Below are 20,286 nucleotides of genomic sequence, written 5' to 3'. Positions count from 1 at the left end.
TTGACGCACACAGCAGCTGACAACTAAATTTGTATTTGTAGTTTCCTGTGAATGCAGATCACGTAGAAATATACATACATTTCCTGAAATTATGCAACCCGTTGTTTCAAAGTTTGATACAAAGGCGAACCGGTTCTTAAAATTTCGAATCTCACCACTGGTTCCGTCCCACACAAACTGGCTTTTCCAGTTTTATTCCATCGACTTTTGGTTAATTCGCATTAGTGCTAATGACCAAGAACATTAAATTTTCTATCGCAGAGTTTTTAAAACGTTGCTGTGTAGCCGCGCCCACCTTTCTGAAAGACGCATGCAAACTGTTCGTGACGTGAACCCTATTTGACGTGACGTATAAATATAATATCGTCAATGCAAATCATTGTGGTGTTTATCGACATACGTTCATTTTGCGCTAAAGATCGACGCTACTTGTCGACGATTTACAAATTGAATTTTAAAGATTAAATTGAAAAAGAAACATTATATAAATAAATCAAATTTATTGATAATGATATACGTTGCTTTGGCAATGCTATGGTATCTCATCTTTCTCAAAATGCGTTTTTGGTTGAGATGCTTTTATATAGATATGTTGGCACATATTTGCTGAAATTCAGTTGTCACTCCAGCATAACATATTGCTGGAGGAATCTGATAAAGAAAATATTTATGAATAATTTGAACATATGTATTTTATTTTTTATTTTTAGAAAACTTCGGATCTTTCGTCTAATCACATTATGACAAGAAAAGAATCCGGATACAATTTTCGTTTTCAATATGTTGCCAAATAGATGATTTAATAGATTCACACAAACAATTATTCATTTCATACACGTAATGCTGTGTTTAGTTGCTAATATGGGTACTGAATTCAGAAGTGTAGAGTTAGAATCTAATATCCGAGCTAATGCTTGAAATTTTCAGAACAGAAATAAGGCATCCATGGATTATTGCGTAGAGCAGAGATGCGCAACACACGACCGCCAAACCAAAGTAGGTGTTGCGAGCAAGCAGGGATGTTTCTAGAGGCCCCGGGCAACACGTTATAGAAATGAGTTTGATGCATAGTTTGATTATTTTTTAAATAATAATATTAATAGTTTGTGTAACGTAACGCCGATGGAAATTGCGACAGGAAGGAATTCAGTAACAATTATTACTTTATTGGCGCCGTGTTGTGGGAAATCATGTTAGAATAGTGATCTCTTTTTCAGCTGCATAAATGCTGTGAGCAGTAGTTCAAAAATAAGGCCGTCCAAGAAAAAATACAAGAATCATCTTGCTGTTGGTTACGGTATAGCCAAGTCAATTTTATGTTGCCATTTCCACTGTAAGTGATCTCAAATCGATGAGACATCTCTCACCCAATAAGTTGATTCAATTTATTTGCTTTTTCGATAATTAAACTATTCATAAAAATGAACGAGTTGTTCGATGTTCTGGTTCTCGTCGTCACTATAATTTTACGTTTTATCCCATCGCGCAAAGAGTTGCACACCCCTGGACTAAAACCTGAATCTCTACTCAACACGGGGTCAAATTGTTAACCTGAAGCTAGGAGTTTGGCGGAAGCAAAGACAAAAAAACTTCCCCTCAAATTCCCTATGAAATTCCAGCCAAATGTTAAATGAATTGTACCAAATGTCTAATAAAGGTATTCTTGGAAATAAACAGCAAAATATTGTGTGAAATATCTTTTTTGTTTATTTCATTTTGACGATTTGAAATCGTTTGTTCCAGCAGTTCCAGAGTGTAGCGATTTCTTTCAACCCAACAACGAAAAGTCCAAGCAGAACAATAACAACAATATAGTGAAGCGATCTATACGTCCCAGAATGATCTAATAGTTTTACTTTTGTATGAGCTGATATAGTATTGAGCACCCATCTGAGCACCGAAGGCTATATGTGTATGAGGGTGCAGAATACAGAAGTACATAATTACGATACATCGGGATATATATTTATATATACTATACAGGGTGAAGTCGACCGCTGTAAATGAATAATTAATGTATAAACCCGCGTAGCGCACATGAGTAAACAAGAAAAATAGGTTTGACCCTTGACGTCTTGCTTTATCTCAGTGTTTGCCAAATTTTTTGAGCCGCGCAGCACCCCTGTTTTAGAATATAATTTTTGACGGACACCCATTCTATGCCGTATCAATTCCTGTGCATAACCAACGGGGAATGATAATGTTTCAATTACATCACAATAACACGAACAATATTAATGTGTTAGATGAGATTGCTTTCGAGTGTACAATTTATCAGTTGTCGTAGCAATTTGTGATGAGCAAACTCGTAAGTCCGACTCGACGGCAAGTTTCGACTGTATTTTATCATCGAATCGGTAAAAGATGAAAACGCTGCCTCAAACATACACGCTTTTCTAATTGCCCTTTCTGACAGCACGACTCTCGTATCCCCCTTCCGAACGCTTTTTGCAATCATGGCCACCTGATTGTCATTCCAGTGGTGTTTAGAGCAGTGATTCTCAAACTAGGGTTTGAGAGCCGCATGACTTGGTATTTTAAATACGCGCTTAAGGTTTTTTGCTATTTTAGCTTGCGCTGTTTGTGTGCGGCTCTTCATAACTTTGAGGTTTGAAATGCGGCTCTGGGACTAAAAAAGTTTGAGAACCACTGGACTTTAGAGTGTTGAGTGAGTGAACAAATGAGTGAACCTGATTCCCAAATTACCATCTGCCAATAAAAGAGAAATAAGACCGGATCTTCTTTTATTTTGAGAGTCGGCGCTGATTTAAATATTTCATGTCGGCTGTTATGATTTTATTTTTGATTATAAATTCATATTGTCAACCTAAACTGCGCCGCGATAGATACTACATAATGTTTAAGAGCCATTTTATACGCTCTGAATTGCAAGAAATGACTTTCAAGCCGACTGTAATTTACTGCCGTGCCGCATACGACTGCCGTCGATTATACAATAAAAAATGAAATAATTGTAAAATGTTTTCAAATCCAAACGTTGACGGCGGCGCTAGGATATGTGCGCCATATTTGGTATTCTTACAAACACGAAAAACGATACTCGAAGTTCGCGATATTTGAATAATAAATTCGAATTTGGCATCCGTGCTTCAAGCACTGCATTGAATTCACTTAAAATAAATAAATATCACTACACGCATTTTTTGTTCTCGTTCGTGGAAAATCTTACGTTAGTGAATATATTTTCACAAAAAGAATTTTCTAAGTTGGATTTTTCTCATGTAGAGCCTTTCCTAGATAGATTTTCTACTGTAGAAGCAAGCACAAAAAGTTGTTTAATTTTGATATTGATCTTACGGCATTGTTCGGGGACCTGGCAGGAATGTTGAATTAAAACGCAAAAGTTTCTAAAGAAAGCTATTTCAATTTATTGTCACACCGACTTGAATCGAATTCAGTAAGGAGGAAATAAGCTTTAATAACTTTGTGTATTTTCTAACAGGATATTTCTAGCTAGTTTCATCGATATGGCAGTGGCACTCGGATACTGGTATAGGCTTTGTGGCGCAAGGAGATTGAAATTGCTCGCACGTTCCAGATTAATTATTAAACTAAAAGCCCGCTTCGTGGGCACATCACTAAAAATTGGCACTTCTCCACGGGCCGCACAGTTATTCTTTGCGGGCCGCATTTGGCCCGCGGGCCGCAGTTTGCACACCCCTGCTGTAGTTAACAGGCCAATCTAATTAATGCATAATTGATTAAAAATTAAAGATGTGGCATAAATTAACTCACCTTGCAAAACCTGAAAGTCTACCGGTAGTCTACAGCAGGGGTCCGCAACTACGGGGTCGCGAACCAAATTTGGGCCGCGAAGCCCTCCGTTCTGGGTCGCGAAACAATTTAAATTTTCCATAAATATGAGCATCGCGTCTGTGTAGCGTATTTATGTATAACAACTTTATAAATCTCTGATTATAGTTATGAATGTTTCCCGGAGTATACACTTCCTTATTTACTGCCGTAACATTGGCCAATCTGCAAAAGTGCAAAATTGAAGTATAAACGTTTTAGAAGCGCTCAGATACTTTTGCCATTCAGACAGTCTTTCGTGGTTGTGAATATTATCTCGTTTTGGCCGTTTTCGCGTGTTGTGTGTTAGTTTTTAGTTGTGTTTTGGTAAATATAAGTCCTAAACTCGCAAAATCATTCCTAAAATAAGTACCAATTATTTTGCAATGGTAGAGTGTAAAGAGGAAGAATTCAAGAGATCAAAGTCGGGGAAACACTCGTTACTTAGTTGTTCGCATTGTTGTATCATACTACGTAGACTTTAGGCTGTCAAAGTGCTCCGTGCGGAGCCTCAGGACTCCGTTAAAGACACTTGGGGCCTCCGCGAACTATTCGTTTACTTGAAAACTGTTTTCGACCCACTGCCCAACTCCATCTACTCACCTATCCTCGACCCACTGCCCGACTTCCCTCAAGTTTCCTATCTTCTTCAACCTTCGTATCATCGACCCTCTACGCTATCCCGCTACTCTCGAGCCACTGCCATATCTCCCCAACTTTCCCATCCTCGAACAACCGCTCTATCTCCTTCAACCTTTCCTAACTCGACCCACCGCCCTATTCCTCCAACCTATCTATTCTTGACACACTGCCCTATCTGCCACAACTTACCTATTTTTGACCTACGGTGCTAAACTATTCAGTACCTGACCTAACAGCGCCTTATTCACGACCATCGGTTATACTGGTCGCGTATGCTAATGAGATGATTCAATCGTACGTCGACAAAACATGATTGACGACATTCGTAAATGTAGGCTGGAATCACAAATGGTAAACAATAACCATAATTGGCAGTTTAAAAATGTGTTACTAATTGGGCTACTGATGGTTTCTCGTTGGGAATGACAGATTTCCAGATTTTAACAAGCCGTTTTTTGTCCTTAATAATTGGCCATGTTGTGAGTGTTGTGACAATATGATGCTGATCCTAAACAAGAGAGCTATGCTCAAATATATGGACACGTAGAGTCAAATAATTTTGATAACGTCATAGCGGAAAAAAAAAGTAATAGCCTTCTGGAGAAAATTTTTATCTTTAACCACTGAAAATTTCAAATCAATTGGTCCAGTATTCGAAGACATTTGGCTTAAAATAGTTTGAAAGGAATTACACTCACTGAGCGACTTATATTTTTGACTGTTTTTGACTTTTCAGCCTTCTCAGTCACGTAAAAATATTTTTATATACACCCATCTGAGTTGGATTAAAAAATGCAGGATGTGGCAGAACATTCGTTGAAATGGACCAAGCGTGCAAATATTTGGATATTTCCTCATCGCTTTGCCTTGCACGAAAATACAGGCGACATTGAATGGGTTTCTGAAAAGGAACTCAGATATGTCGATATCGAATTGCCTGTTAAAATTCATTATTAAAAACAGTGACTCCAAACCCGATGCCATCAGTAGCCTAATTAGTAGCACATTTTTAAGCCACTAATCATGGTTATTGATTACCAATTGAGATTCAAGCCTACATTTACGAATGCCGCCAATCATGTTTTGTCGACGTACGATTGAATCGTCTCATTGGCATACTCGACCAGTATAACACATTGGAGTTGGTCGCAATACAGTAAAGTTCATTTTGACGATAAAGTCGTGATTATTGCGTCGTTAGTTTAGGTACTGAGTGTTATAGCGCCGTGGGTCGAAGATAAGTAAGTTGAGGGAGGTCGGACAGTGAGTCGGGGGTGGGAAGTTTGAGGCAGATTCTGCAGTGGATCGAGGATATAAAGGTTGAGCGAGGTAGGGCAATGAGTCGAGGATAAAAAGGTTGAAGGGGATAGGGAAGTTGGGGGAAATAGGACAGTGGGTCGAGGATAGGAAGGTTAGGAGAGGTGTAGCAGATGGCCGAGGCGAGAGAGACAGGGCAGCGGATCGAGTATAGGAAAGTGGAGCGAGATAGGGCAGTGGGTCGGGGATTTGAGTTTGGATGACTGTATAACTTCGCTGACTCTAAAGTCTGAACCAGAGGTCGGCAAACTTTTGTCGTTCGCGGGCCAAAATTAAAGGTTGCAAGTCGTTGGCGGGCCGCACGTTTTTTTTAGAAAATTAAAAACCAAAGAAATGGCCAATGAATCACATTTTTTCACCCAGATTTCAGTTAAATTTCAAACATTGCGCGAAGACTGATCAATTGAATATTTTCAGCGTCATTAAACCATTTGCGCTCAGCGTCAACTTTTTTACGTTCTGTTGCCATTTCTCTTATTATAATCAATTATATACTTGTTAGGTTATAGTATAATTTAGTTTCTCAAAACAAATTCTGTCACGTAAAGAATATAATCATCAATAAAGCTGTTTTGTTAATATAATTCAGTGAAGCGTCGTGGGCCGGATCCGGCCCGCGGGGCCGTAGTTTGCCGACCCCTGATCTAAATCCTTCAATGAAAGTTTGATCATTTTACTGTGTCATAATAAACGCTATTATACACAATTTATGTGCTAAGTTTCATATAATTTTGTGCAAGAAAAATGCTAGTGTCGACAATAGTCTCGATTACAATAAAATCGATTACTAAGTACATGTTTACCAAATGCTTGGGTCGCGAGAAGTTAGAAAAAATTTTTTTGGGTCGCGCTGAAAAGTAGTGGCGGACCCCTGGTCTACAGCACCAGTAGTCCAGAGTTTACAACCTAGGTAACGGTATTTCTCTTTCCAAACTTTCTGATTTACAACCTTCAGGCACCATAGTGTGAAATATACAGGTTCACACTTTCAAACTAGGCTACTTCAATTGTTTTGAGAGTCGAACCAAGCCAAGCTGCTTCCTAGCGAAACTGGAATCCGCACTGAACAGCCATTTTCCGCGGCTCAAAAAGTTTGAGAAACACTGAGATAAAGCAAGATGTCAAAAGTCTTTTATCGCATAAAATTATATTTCTTGTTTACTCATGTGCGCTATGCGGGTTTATACTTTAAAATTATTCATTTACAGCGGTCGACTTCACCCTGTATAGCATATATTAGGTTACCATATTTTTGTGACTTCAAAGCGGGACGCCTCCAAAGAAAACGACCCCTTTACTGTGATTTTGTAACTTTACATTTTTCGATTTTACTACAAAGGTTTACTTTTTTTTTATCATCCCGGCTATCTTCCGCCATATTGTCATCGAGAGTTCATGCGCATATTCTCTGTCCAAATATCGGGTTTAGTTCGAAAGACAGAAAGGAATTGACGTTAAGGATACAAATAATTCGAATTTCAATTTTTCATGTACAGCAAAAGAAAGAAAGAATAGTAAAATAGCCTGGCGTTGCCAAGCATTAAGAATTTACTTCGCCAATCATGCTTTTCTGTAGATAACACCTTCTTCAAAAAGACGTTGTTCAATGTTACATGTGATACATTTGCTAAAAATGTTAGCGAAAAACAACGAAACAAACAAAATAACACATTCACCTTCAGCTAGTAGCCTAGCGTAGCGCTACATAGCAACAACAATAACGAGAACATGTTAATTGGTAATGTTTGTGTATTATGCTGAATGGCTGAAGCCAACGCGGGACTTTTGGCTGTCTTGTCGGGACGGCGGGACAAGACGCTAAAAAGCGGGACTGTCCCGCCTAAAGCGGGACGTATGGTAAGCCTAAACATTTATATATTCCGATGTACCGTAATTATGTACTTCTGTATTCTGCAACCTCATACACATATAGCCTTCGGTGCTCAGATGGGTGCTCAATACTATATAAGCTCATACCAAAGTAAAACTTTTAGATCATTCTGGGACGTATGGATCGCTTCGCTATATTGTTGTTATTGTTCTGCTTGGACTTTTTGTTGTTGGGTTGAAAGATATCGCTCTTCTCTGTAACTGCTGGACCAAACGATTTCAGATCGTCAAAATGGAATAGACGAAAAAAGGCAATACAGGGACCGATATTTTACCCAATATTTTGCTGTTTATTTCCAAAAATATCTTTATTAGACATTTGGTAGAATTCCTTTAACATTTGGCTGAAAATTTGAAGGGAAGTTTTTCTGTCTTTGCTACCGCCGAACCCCTAGCTTCAGGTTAAAAATTTGACTCCGTATTAAGTAGAGATTCAGGTTCTAGTCCAGAGGCGTGCAACTCTTTACGCGATGGTATAAAACGTAAAATTATAGTGACGATGAGAACCAGAACATCAAACAACTCGTTTGTTTTTATTAATAATTTAATTATCGAAAAAGCAAATAAATTGAATCAACTCATTGGGTGAGAGATGTCTCATCGATTTGAGATCACTTACAGTGGAAATGGCAACACAAAATTAACTTGGCTATACCCAATGAGCATGTATATATGCTCATTGCTATACCGTAACCAACAGCAAGATGATTCTTGAATTTTGTCTTGGACGGCCTTATATTTGAACTACTGCTCACAGCATATATGCAGCTGAAAAAGTGATCACTATTCTAACATGATTTCCCACAACACGACGTCAATAAAGTAATAATTGTCACTGAATTCCTTCCTGGCGCAATTTCCAACAGCGTTACGTTACACAAATTATAAATATTATTATTTGAAAAATAATCAAACTCATCTCTATCACGTGCTGCCCGGGGCCTCTAGAAACATCCCTGCTTGCGCGCAACACCTACTTTGGTTTGGCGGTCGTGTGTTGCGCATCTCTGCTCTAAGCAATAATCCGTGAATGCCTTATTTCTGTTCTGAAAATTTCAAGCATTAGCTCGGATATTAGATTCTAACTCTACACCTCTGAATTTAGTAACCATATTAGCAACTAAACACAGCATTACGTGTATAAATAATTATTTGTGTGTATCTATTAAATCATCTATTTGGCAACATATTGAAAACGAAAAGTGTATCAGAATTCTTTTCTTGTCATAATGTGATTAGACGAAAGATCCGAAGTTTTCTAAAAATAAAAAATAAAATACATATGTTTAAATTATTCATAAATATTTTCTTTATCAGTTTCCTCCAGCAATATGTTATGCTGGAGTGACAACTGAATTTCAGCGAATATGTGGCAACATATCTATATAAAAGCATCTCAACCAAAAACGCATTTTGAGAAAGATGAGATACCATGGCATTGCCAAAGCAACGTATATCATTATCAATAAATTTGATTTATTTATATAATGTTTCTTTTTCAATTTAATCTTTAAAATTCAATTTGTAAATTGTCGACAAGTAGCATCGAACTTTAGCGCAAAATGAACATATGTCGATAAACACAACAATGATTTGCATTGACGATATTATATTTATACGTCACGTCAAATGGGGTTCACGTCACGAACAGTTTGCACGCGTCTTTCTGAAAGGTGGGCGCGGCTAGACAGCAACGTTTTAAAAACTCTGCGATAGAAAATTTAATGTTCTTGGTCATTAGCACTTATGCGAATTAACAAAAATCGATGGAATAAAACTGGAAAAGCCAGTTTGTGTGGGACGGAACCAGTGGTGTGATTTGAAATTTCAAGAACCGGTTCGCCTTTGTATCAAACTCTCTAACAACGGGTTCCATAATTTCCGGAAATGTACGTATATTACTACGTGAGCTGCATTTACAGGAAACTACAAATACAAATTTAGTTGTCAGCTGCTGTGTACGTCAAACGTATGAAACAAAAAACAAGAACGGGTTCGCTAACATCACGAAATGCCAATGGTTCCCACTAACCCCTTTGTCACACCCCTGGGCGGAACTATTTATTGTTACGGCGCGTGAATAATAAATCTTAATAAAATGTGCTGACCATCAACGTCATTCAATTCCAACTCTGTATTTTGTATAACTGGCCGCGAAGATCCCCAACTCTGATGCCTGGGTCCACGTATTGATGAAAATCGAACATAACGCCATTGTTTTTTGAATCTACTTACAGGTCGTAACATCTTCCAACTTTTGCTCTTCTTTTTCTTTTTTCTGTCAAAATTTATGTTTCCTGATTTTATTATTGGGTTCCCAAAGTAATTTATATTGAACTCCGCCATGTTATTAAAACGAAAACACAGTACAAAAATTCAGAAGAGTCTTCAATACTTTGGACCAGGGATTCTCAACCTTTTTCCTGTTAAGTACTTCCGAGTAATGTAACAATCAACCTGTACCCCCACTTCTCAGACACCAAACAAAGTTGTAATATATTGGCTAAATTGTATTGTAAACTCAACTTCCATCCAAATACCCCTTGAAATGGCCCATGTGTACCCCTTGGGGTTCGCGAATCCCAGGTTGAGAACCCTGCTTTGGAAATACGACATAAAAGTACTGAATGGGCCACCATGGTACAAAATTTACAACATACAAGTCAAACACAAAGAGCGGAAATATACCATAGTGTTCAAAACTTCAAATAAAGTTTAAACATGCAACATTCAAGTACTACATGGGAAATCTCAAAAAGAACTCAAAAGAAAAACAGACATATTGCACAATCGGGCAACATAAATGTGCACAACCATGCAATAGCAACAGAATAAAGTTATGAACAAGGGCTTATATATATATTTCTCCCGAATTATATTATTACATTGTTCTTAAAAATTAAATAGCTGTAGTATCTGTTCAAATTCATAGTACCCTCGGGAAATAAATAATGCGTTCAATTATCGGGAAAAAACAACGCATTGTTATAACCCTCGCAGGAAATTAAATCAAAATATAAAGAAATTGCTTACCTGGACAATCCTGTGTCGATGCACAGAGAAATAAGAAGAAACGCCAAAAATATACAAATAAGCTTATTCATCTGAGCAACGAGAAAATGAATATTTTTAAATTATAGGAATAAAGTTTATAATGAATTAATATATAATTTTCATTAAAAGAAATATAAATATATTATAAGTTCTGATTTTAAAGCTGGCCCATAATGTTGTTGATTCATCAGACGACCAACCAGTTGCCTCAGAGCTCCTCACACTCGCACATACATATTTACATTGCCATTAGCCCTAAATGAAAGTTAGTATACAAGTTATTATTTATAATTAACAATTTTCACAATATTGCATCAAATGTCATCTGTTTCTCCTCAAGGATAATGAATAAAATGATCTATTCAAGCATATTCTTATACTTAATGTGTATATATTTAAGTGACATCTGTATACTCCTTATTTGTCTAGCTTTATTTGAAGAAACACCGTCAACGATATGCAAGTACTTTATTAGGGGAAACCGTGAAATGACTAAGACGAACAAATTTAAATAAGCTTAATAAGAAGGTAGAGTAACAGCCGCCTCATGATTTGACAGTGAGACCAACAAATAAATTAAGGTCAATAAGATAACAACAACGTTGTACTTTCTTATTGCATAATAGATTACAATGCGCCAAATATCTATACTGTACACTAACAATAGCAACAGCTATAAAGAAATAAAAAATATGAATAAATAAATAAATAAACCAAAAAGTTTCGACGGTAAACAAGTTGGCAATGCTCGCCGTTTCTAGATTTCACCTTGTGCGCACACTGTCATTAAGACATAATTCAGAAAACATTTATGACTCTTTTGGATAACTGGAGCTTCCGGTAAACTATCAATTTAAGGTTAGCTGGTTCGTGCGACAGTTCTTGGAATGTCGCGAACCCGATCTTGTTTTTAGAGCTATAAGTATGAAATGGTTTTCTGGAGTGAGAAAGCCTGTTGATAATATGTAGAATTTACTAACGGAATATATTGATGCAATTATCTTATATCTGTCGTACTGTAGTGTTTAGGAGACAATAACCACGATGTTCTGTCAGTTCGATCAACTGGGTATCGAATTACTTCTCTGCGTTCAATATCAATTTTTTCAATCCGTCCTCGATCTGGATTTGAACCCTCGTCCAGTGTCTCATCTTGGAATGACATGTCAGAACTTGTGTCACTTCCATAACCACTTCGTAAAAATACAATTTCATCATCTTCAAAGCTGGACTCTCGCATCATCACAGGTTGTGACTGTCTTTTGAACAGTTTATTATTTTCGCTTTGTTGTTGAGGCTTTTGGTAGACAACTTCAATCAATTTGTCATGAATGAGACGCTTCAGTCGGTTAATTTCCGCGATTTTTGACGTGTAAAGTATTTCTAACCTGTGAATAAAATATTAAATTGAATTTTGAATCAATTTGTTTCATTTCAGATCGAGATTGAAAATCATAATCAACAATTTTTTGACAACTGAGATAAAATTTGAATTACTTCTGTCCGCCTCTTTTTATAGCAAGGAGTGGGTAAGATGGCATACTAGCGGTTCTGCATGTGACCTAACCGTTTTCGTGTCTGAGGTTAGAGTTGTAAGATTCAAACTATGATTCATCAAACATCTTGCAAAAATTTTTGTAGCTCTTTGTCGGCAAACGTAGCATGGTATTAAATAGGTTCCAAAAAATTCTCCGAATATTCGTTTTATGCACCTATCTTCTGAAGAAATATAAGGATGAATAAAAAAAATTCGAATGGGCTAATTATGTTTTCTTCAGTTGGAACTTACCTTAATTCGTCATCTACGTCGATATAACCATGGAATTCTCTGGCAGAATCTATTCGCTTCAAAGCTCTTTCGATGCTTCTTGTTTCCCTTATTGTCACCACTAGTTGGCGGGAAAGAGTTTTCACTGGTATTGTAGTTTTTCGTATGATATTTCGTCTGTTTCTATCACTGGATAGCTGAGTGTTTGCGTCGGTTATTGTCATTTTCAAATCTTTAATCACTTGTTCCTTGTGTTGAAGTCTTTAAATTTAAAAAAAACACACACACAATTTAATAGTCTATCATTTATTAACAGCTATTCATTATTAAACAGGGTGACCCAAAAAACAGTAATTATTAATTTCTTAATCACTTCTACAAAAATGAAGAAGATTTATATCAAACTTTAACATTTAAAATTCAGTTTATTTATTATTGTACCTATAAAGTTATATTCGTTCTAGATTATGTTCTGACATCGATTCTTTTATTTTTTTCTTTGGGGGGGGGGGGGATTAGATTTCTACTTACTTTATTCTTCCGAGTTCAACCCTTTTCTTCATTTTGAACAATTCCGATTTTAATTCATCAGTGATTCTTTGTTTTTCTGCTTTTATGTTTTCAACATCTCTTTTGAGTTGTTTGCTTTCCTGTTCATACTAGAAAAATAATTCAAAATTTTGTTTTAAATACCATACGCTTCATGTGATCGTCTCCTATACTTTTGTACGTTATGTTGTTTGTACGTGTAGGTATTTAATATTACAGCTTAATAATTTGTGACGCATGAAAGGTAATAATCATTTGAAATAAAATAAAGTTTTGGCCAAAAACTAATTTCAAATTATTCGATACTAATTACTACTGCAATAACCTTTTTCTGAGCAACGCTACAATTTGATTGAAGAGTGTTTCATGTGTTTAAACAAAACTAGGACTTTTAGTATTTATTTATTCACCTGTCAGTAAACTTAATTGTTCTACGGAGAAAATATTTTCATTGAACAAATAACCTACCTGTTTTTTGATGTTTTCAATTTCTTTTTCGCCAACAGTCACAATAGATTCCATTGTATGTTCTGGTTCGCCTTTGTTTTCTGCATGTTCGTTTCCGTTCTTCGAAATACTAAGTTTATTCTCGTGTTCGGCGTTCATTTGTTTTGCTTGTTCTTCTAAATTTTGTTCTGCTGCTTTCTTCAGAAATTGCAATTTAGCAGCATTTGCTATTTTCATTGCTACAAGCTTCTGTCGATGACTGAATTTTACAAAAAAAAATGTATGGTGTATATATATTGTATATTTTGTTTTGTTACTTGTACATTATATTATTTATCCGTTTACATATATATATATATATGTTTAACCATTAATTGCTAGTCCACACGCATGTTAGATGTGTATATAAAAATAAATATGAAGTTAACAATTTAAAATATAAAATATTAAATCTTTGCAACTTGAATCAATTATTCGTCAAATATATGAAGATATTTTATAAGGCAGCAGTAAGAGAAAGGCTGACTTTTGTTCATTTTTAGAATTACGAATTGTTGTTATAAAATTGTTTTTTATTTTTGCTAAATTTAAAACCGGAAACTGAGCGAAAATTTTCATAAAAATTTTGTATTTTTTGATAAGCTCTTCGTTTTTTTTGGCATGGTGTTTCTTAGTTTCGTACGTTTATGAGTATTTTAAATACCTTCGTTTTAATTCACTAATTTCGTCAATTTTATCAACATCAGTTTGCTGTAATTTTGCCAACAAATTTTCATTTTCACTTTTTAATTGAGCATTGGTTTCTTCTGTTTTCTCAACATGTTTCTGCATCTTTTCAACTCGTTCCTAAAAATTACAAAAAGACATTCAATTGTGGATAACAAAAATTGCTTGATGATATTCCCACTCGACCCGAATAAGTTGTTGCAATTATTATTCAATGTTGCTCAGAGAAAATAGCGTGGTGGGATGAGGATTTCAACTGAATAAATAGTGGTTACAAGACACAGATTAAGAACATATCTATCACTGCTTCCAGAAGGTCAAATCAGTTAATCAATAAAGAAAAGCAACGTAGATTTTATTTTTTTGAGCCAAATATTTTGCTTCATATTAGTGGATTATCTTTAGTCTCGTTACGACTTGGAGTGATAAAAAACACTACGATATATGTCATGTTTATTGTAACTATCCTGAGCAATTCATGAATCTTGCTGCACCTTAACACACGTTTTAGTTAATGTGCAGTAAGACTTGACTTACTCAGGTTAGTTACCTTCAAACTTGCTTCAGCATCCTTACATTATATACAAACGGATATACCCGCATTGCACTAGAGATGGGTAAGTAGTTTTGATAGTATTTATTCCAACTTATCTCATTTTATTGTGATAATTATTTTTCCTGAATTTTTAGGCTGAATTATATGATACGTACTTTATACATATTAATTATCGGTTGCGTATCTCGTTCTAATCGTTGAAGTTTTGTTTTCATATCTCTTGTTTCTAATTCATTTTGTTTTTCCGCTGTGTCAGCTATTGTCAAAAGTTCACTTATTTTGATTTCGGCCGCCTCCCTTTCCTTTGTCAGTTTCTCTTGAAGCTGATGGCTGACCCTGGGATAGTGTGAACAATTATTAATTAACTATATCGTATTTGATTCAATAGTATGTAAATTTGTGTTCGTGTGCAACAAGACGTTTGAATCAAATAGAATGGTTATTTTTTGGGGGGCTACAGCATTCTTGCTTCATACACACAGGGATTTTCATACGCAAAGGCATAAAGCAAGGAAAGGTATAGTTAGTCTCGCGTATCTCTATAGCTGATAGTTATAATAATAACTTATGTTGCATTGCATCAAGTATATAGCAAATAAAATCATATCTCAGACACAATATACAAGCTACAACTATCAGAGGTTACAAAAAGTTCAATATATGTCATATTAGAAAAAATTCGATACGTTTTAAAATTATAAAAAGCGTGACTTCTTACGGACAAGTGTTCAGCACATATTCAAGACTGCTAATTTTTGTAGTACCAATAACCGATTAGTAGTTGATTATGATACAACTTTAGATAATATTAAAGGAAAACTTGTCCTTACGTTTCTTTTTCGTCTCTGATTTGTTCATTTTCTCTTTTTAACTTGGTGATAATTTCATCAAAATCCTGTGATGTGGCGTACAATTTTTCATATTTTGATCGCCATACCTGCACCAGTTTTATGATCTTTTCTCTCTCGTTATCAGGCTGAAATTCAACGTTCAAATATGATAAGGTTGTTTGTATACAGAAAAACAATATTTTAATAACTCCATTTGGGTTTTCAATTTTTTTTTATAAGAATATTTACTCAAATCAAGGTATCGAGGACTCACTTGGAAATTGAAGATAATATCCCTAGGCCAAAATACGACTGACAACCAAAATGGCGATAGATATTGACGCTAAAAAGATGTAAAGTGTGGGATTGCGCGTTAGTAAATACAATGGATGCGAGACTTGAAGCAGTTCTCGTCAATGCGATCAGGAAAACACAGCTATGCTTTGCGTTCAATTAAAAGATATACTCAATTAATATGATGTTAAGCTTTTATTTATGGATCGTTATATTGATCTGTTTTACAGACTTACTTGTGTCGTGATTGAAACCATGCTGCCTCGAACTTTCTGTCTCTTTTTGTCCATGATAATTCAACAACATACCGGAGAATCTCAAGCAGTGAAATCAAATATTTTACCAAAAGTATCGTCTAAAATATCCTGTCTGACTTATCTTGGAGCGTTAAATAGCAAACTGAAGCAACTCAAACTCGGACTTAATTATAGCGTATCCAACTAGTTATATACATTAATATTTAATGCCGTAATAAAAAATGAACAAAAGAATTATGACGTTGCCGCCTAAAAAAATAAATTAACGTACTGTAAACATAGGTTTGTTACTATGGCAACAGCTATACAAAAGAAATGTAATTTTGCTCTATAATAGGACGATTAATAACCAGCCCGGAACAGACACGCAAATGTCCACATTATACAGCTATTTGTATGATTTCATGTCAACTATGATGGGGTACCAGCTCAAAAAGCACATCATATTTGTAAATAATTTCTATATTAAAATTTCAGCTTTTGCCCTATTATTCTAATACTTCAGATATGTTTTATATTTGCTTAAAACAGTTATGTTTCAGTCCTATCTAGCTGAATGTTCAACGCATTTCGTAATGTATTAGATAGGCCTATTACTTTAATTGAGGTAATGTCATTACTTATCGATTCTAATCGGTAAGTATGTTGATAGGTATTTGTCTGTCTGTTTGTCTGTCCGTTAGATGCACGCGATATCTCACGAAAGCGAGATTGAATCTGCTCCAGATTTTGCATGTGCATTCATTATATGTCGTACCAGAAGCCTATTGATTTTGGATGCATTATTTCGCATAATTAGCGAGTTATTAATTAATTAGTAATGGGACACAAGGTGTCACTATGGAGTAAGAGCGTTTTTGGGGAATCCCCCAACTTTCGATCGATGAGTCTTCGGTCTCTGACCGATATTCTCGTTTTCTATTTATTGTTGTACCTGGTCGGAAAACTTGATTTTGATTGTATAATTACCATTTCGTCGGATCGTTTGTACAATGCTATGAAAATCATTTGAAAATGGTCAAATCTATCAGTATTTATCGTCGGATCAGTGTCGGGTGCAAATACCTAAGTTGGAGCTATGATAGCTACGAGTACTGCAGAATTACCGGGAAAATGAGCCCCTGGTCCCCAGAAATCTAAAAAAGAGGTTGGAAAAAATAAAAATGGTCAATGGGAAAATGGGGTGTAGCTTCCTTGCCAAACTCAGATGGTCGTTTACCTATAAGGATGCTAGATAAATAGATTGAACTCGCTCGTTTCTTTACCATCAAATATTTGGTTGGAGATAACAACATGATGTTGCAATTCCATTTGCCTGTTCAAACGATATTTTTTCTCATATAAACAAAGACATAATATAGCGACGAAGCGCGTTGCGTGTGGTTATCGATGCTGTACGACGTAATTTAGTATGGTTTTATTTGTTTTAATATGTCACAATCAAAAGCACAGACTTGCAAAGCAGACAAGCAAAGTTTTGAGTTGCAAACTTGATGGTGCTGAATACGAATGAAAGTCAGCACAACAAAAATTTGAGGAGTGAGGTTTAATAATAAAAAACATTCGAACTCGGTAAAACAAGTTCATGTTGAATATACAAATAAGTTTACATAAACATATGCTTTATTAGATATTATAAGTAAACGTTTCACTACAACTTACTTTTTTCATAATTTGATAGCAATTAAAAAATATAATGAACTTTGCGTACATGAATACAATAAACTGAAACTTTAAAGATAATTAAATTATAAACTTCCGAATGATGCGTCTCGTAGCCAAACGCATTTTATACATGAAAATATGGGGCCGTAAAAATCTATCTCCGTTTTCACAAATTGGTCCGCAAACAGCAATAAAAGTTTATTTACTATATTTTCAATTTCGAGATGTGGTTATCAGGTTTTGTGGCAAAAATGAGTCGGAGATCATGCTCCAATACAGAATCGTGGGTGATCTCTTCATGTATGTTCAAGAATCCAGTTCTCTGTTGAGCGTCAGTGTACCTTGTTGAATCATGCATCCACTCTTCTGTTAGCCCAATTTCAACTCCCCATTTCTTTAAAGTGAGATTAGCTCCAGAGACAACCAAACCACCGGGTTTCATGACTCGTTTTATCTCACTTAGTGCATTATCCATTTCCGGCCAGAAATGACAGCAATGAACGTGAAACACTTTGTTTATCGTTCCATCTGCAATCGACATTTTCGCAACATCTTCATTTAGGATTATGAGCTTACCATTTGCTACATCTTTATACATCAGATTCTGCGCCCATTTGCAAGTAGCTTTCGAATGATCGACCCCATACAGAAAACCATTCCCATTTTTTAAAGTGTTTTGTAAGACATAATGCAGCCCGTCTCCTGTAGAAAAAGACGATGAATAAGCATAACAGCGTAGCCATCCTAAAACTGTAAAAATGGCAAAAAAATTTATAACATCACAATGCCAGTTAAAAGCATACACTGATATCTTAATAAATCTCTCTACAACGTACTTCGCTGTCGGAGTTATCCAAGGTAAGTTTGCACGCATTTTTCATCTATCTCGATTGGTTTATTCCAGTGAAAGGATTATTGATAGCTAGCCAGGAAATGCCCAGTTTTCAGTAAATTGTTCAAGATTAGAGCACAAGGGTGTCGTAAAAGACGTAAAAATGTATGCCTCACTACAAATGCAAGACTGTTTCAAATTTTTTAGGAACCATGGCCTCTCAGGTATCCATGGCTACGCCCATGAATAAGCACACAGCAATTCTTGATTAGCACTTGCAGAAATTTCGTAGAAAATCGCAACCTTTTTTTCTATTTTTAGTGAAGTTATTTCTCGCTACATTTTTACCTGCAAAAAATGTTTGGGCTTGAATATCAACAAAACGTGAGCAGCATATTGAAATGATAAAATTGACCAAAAACGTTTTGGTCAGAAGACTTCAGTAAAATATTAAACTCCACTTACCCCGGCCGAATCCTATTTCAAGTACATTTTCATCAGGATTTGGTTTTATTGCCCGGGCAGTTACTTCTTCAAGCGATTCATTATTTTTTAAGAGGTATTTCGTAAAGAAACCGCCCAATCCCTTATCTGGTTTCTTAAGCTGACTTTTTATATTCTCTTTTACAAAAGGAATTGATAGAAGTTTCAACATCTTTAACTGCAGATAGTTTACAATTGTATCGCACAGAAGTCTTTCGACAAATAACGTATACGTAATCAGTTCCAGTCAGACGTCGACTAAGCTTAGTAATCTGCAGCTAAGTGCAGCAGAGCAAAACGGCGTATAAAATAAAGGGTCGCATTGTCTAATATTGACATGTCATAAATGACTAATCGACTGTAGTTACTTTGCTGTTTTATGTTTATCGTGAAAGTCTGATTTGAGACAGGAAGTGTACATATGAATCGTTTTGTTATTATTGTTATGTTTTTATATCGTTATGAAAAAAATCACTTCTCTCAATTATTACTGACCTAATTTCTTTGGAATTTTTAGCGGTTAAAGATTTGCTAGAAAGGTATTACGGTTCCATTACATTTGAACCCACGTACATTTGAACCCATGACAATTGCACCTGCATACTATCGCACTTATGAATTGTTTTTTGTTTTACGGATATTTGAACCCATACTCACCCTAACCCATGGGTTTTAGCACCCGCATATGATTGAACCCGCGGATATACGCATGGGTTCAAATGTACGTGGGTTCAAATGTACGGTCACCAGGTATTACTTTTATTCATTTCAAAAATTTCTGCGGGCTGTATGGGCCAGCAAAAATTGCGCACCGCAATCCGTTAGTCGTAAACACTGCTGGACCGGTAGTCAAGACAGATTTCATACCTGTGCTACTTTTCATTTTGGCCTTCGTTTCTGTGTGTGTGATGACAACATCAATATTAAAAGTTGCGCACCTTGTGACGGTTCTGCTTTCGCGTAAGTTGATATCTGGTGGTCACGTGGAGTCTTCAAAGATGTGGTACCTATAGTCTGCTGCGACAGATTGCATACCGTACTGCTTAGTTTTGGCTGTTATGTCCATATATTGAGCATTGTTCTCTTGTTTCACCTATAATCGTCTATTCCAGGGGTGTGCAAACTGCGGCCGCGGGCCAGATACGGCCCACACGGAATAATTG

At 35.9% G+C, this 20,286-nt stretch overlaps 2 protein-coding genes across 2 annotated transcripts; both read right to left on the bottom strand.

Moving 5' to 3' along the window:
- Positions 1 to 11,713: 11,713 nt before the first annotated feature.
- LOC120343358 (uncharacterized) lies at positions 11,714 to 16,176 on the bottom strand. Its single transcript, XM_039412510.2, has 8 exons — positions 16,123 to 16,176; positions 15,593 to 15,738; positions 14,918 to 15,098; positions 14,184 to 14,326; positions 13,502 to 13,739; positions 13,016 to 13,143; positions 12,506 to 12,745; positions 11,714 to 12,104 (listed from the first exon to the last, which is right to left on the bottom strand). The coding sequence occupies exons 1-8, from the start codon at positions 16,174 to 16,176 to the stop codon at positions 11,714 to 11,716; spliced, it is 1,521 nt and encodes a 506-aa protein (XP_039268444.2).
- Positions 16,177 to 17,905: 1,729 nt separating this feature from the next.
- Positions 17,906 to 19,381, bottom strand: LOC120343235 (uncharacterized). Its single transcript, XM_039412371.2, has 2 exons — positions 19,106 to 19,381; positions 17,906 to 18,510 (listed from the first exon to the last, which is right to left on the bottom strand). The coding sequence occupies exons 1-2, from the start codon at positions 19,293 to 19,295 to the stop codon at positions 18,014 to 18,016; spliced, it is 687 nt and encodes a 228-aa protein (XP_039268305.2). The 5' UTR covers positions 19,296 to 19,381; the 3' UTR covers positions 17,906 to 18,013.
- Positions 19,382 to 20,286: the final 905 nt, after the last annotated feature.

The sequence above is a fragment of the Styela clava genome, chromosome 3, assembly GCF_964204865.1.
Source record: "Styela clava chromosome 3, kaStyClav1.hap1.2, whole genome shotgun sequence".
NCBI classification, from domain to species: Eukaryota; Metazoa; Chordata; class Ascidiacea; order Stolidobranchia; family Styelidae; genus Styela; species Styela clava.
Note: the sequence above shows the minus strand (reverse complement) of the source record. Positions and strands in the feature narration are given on the sequence as shown.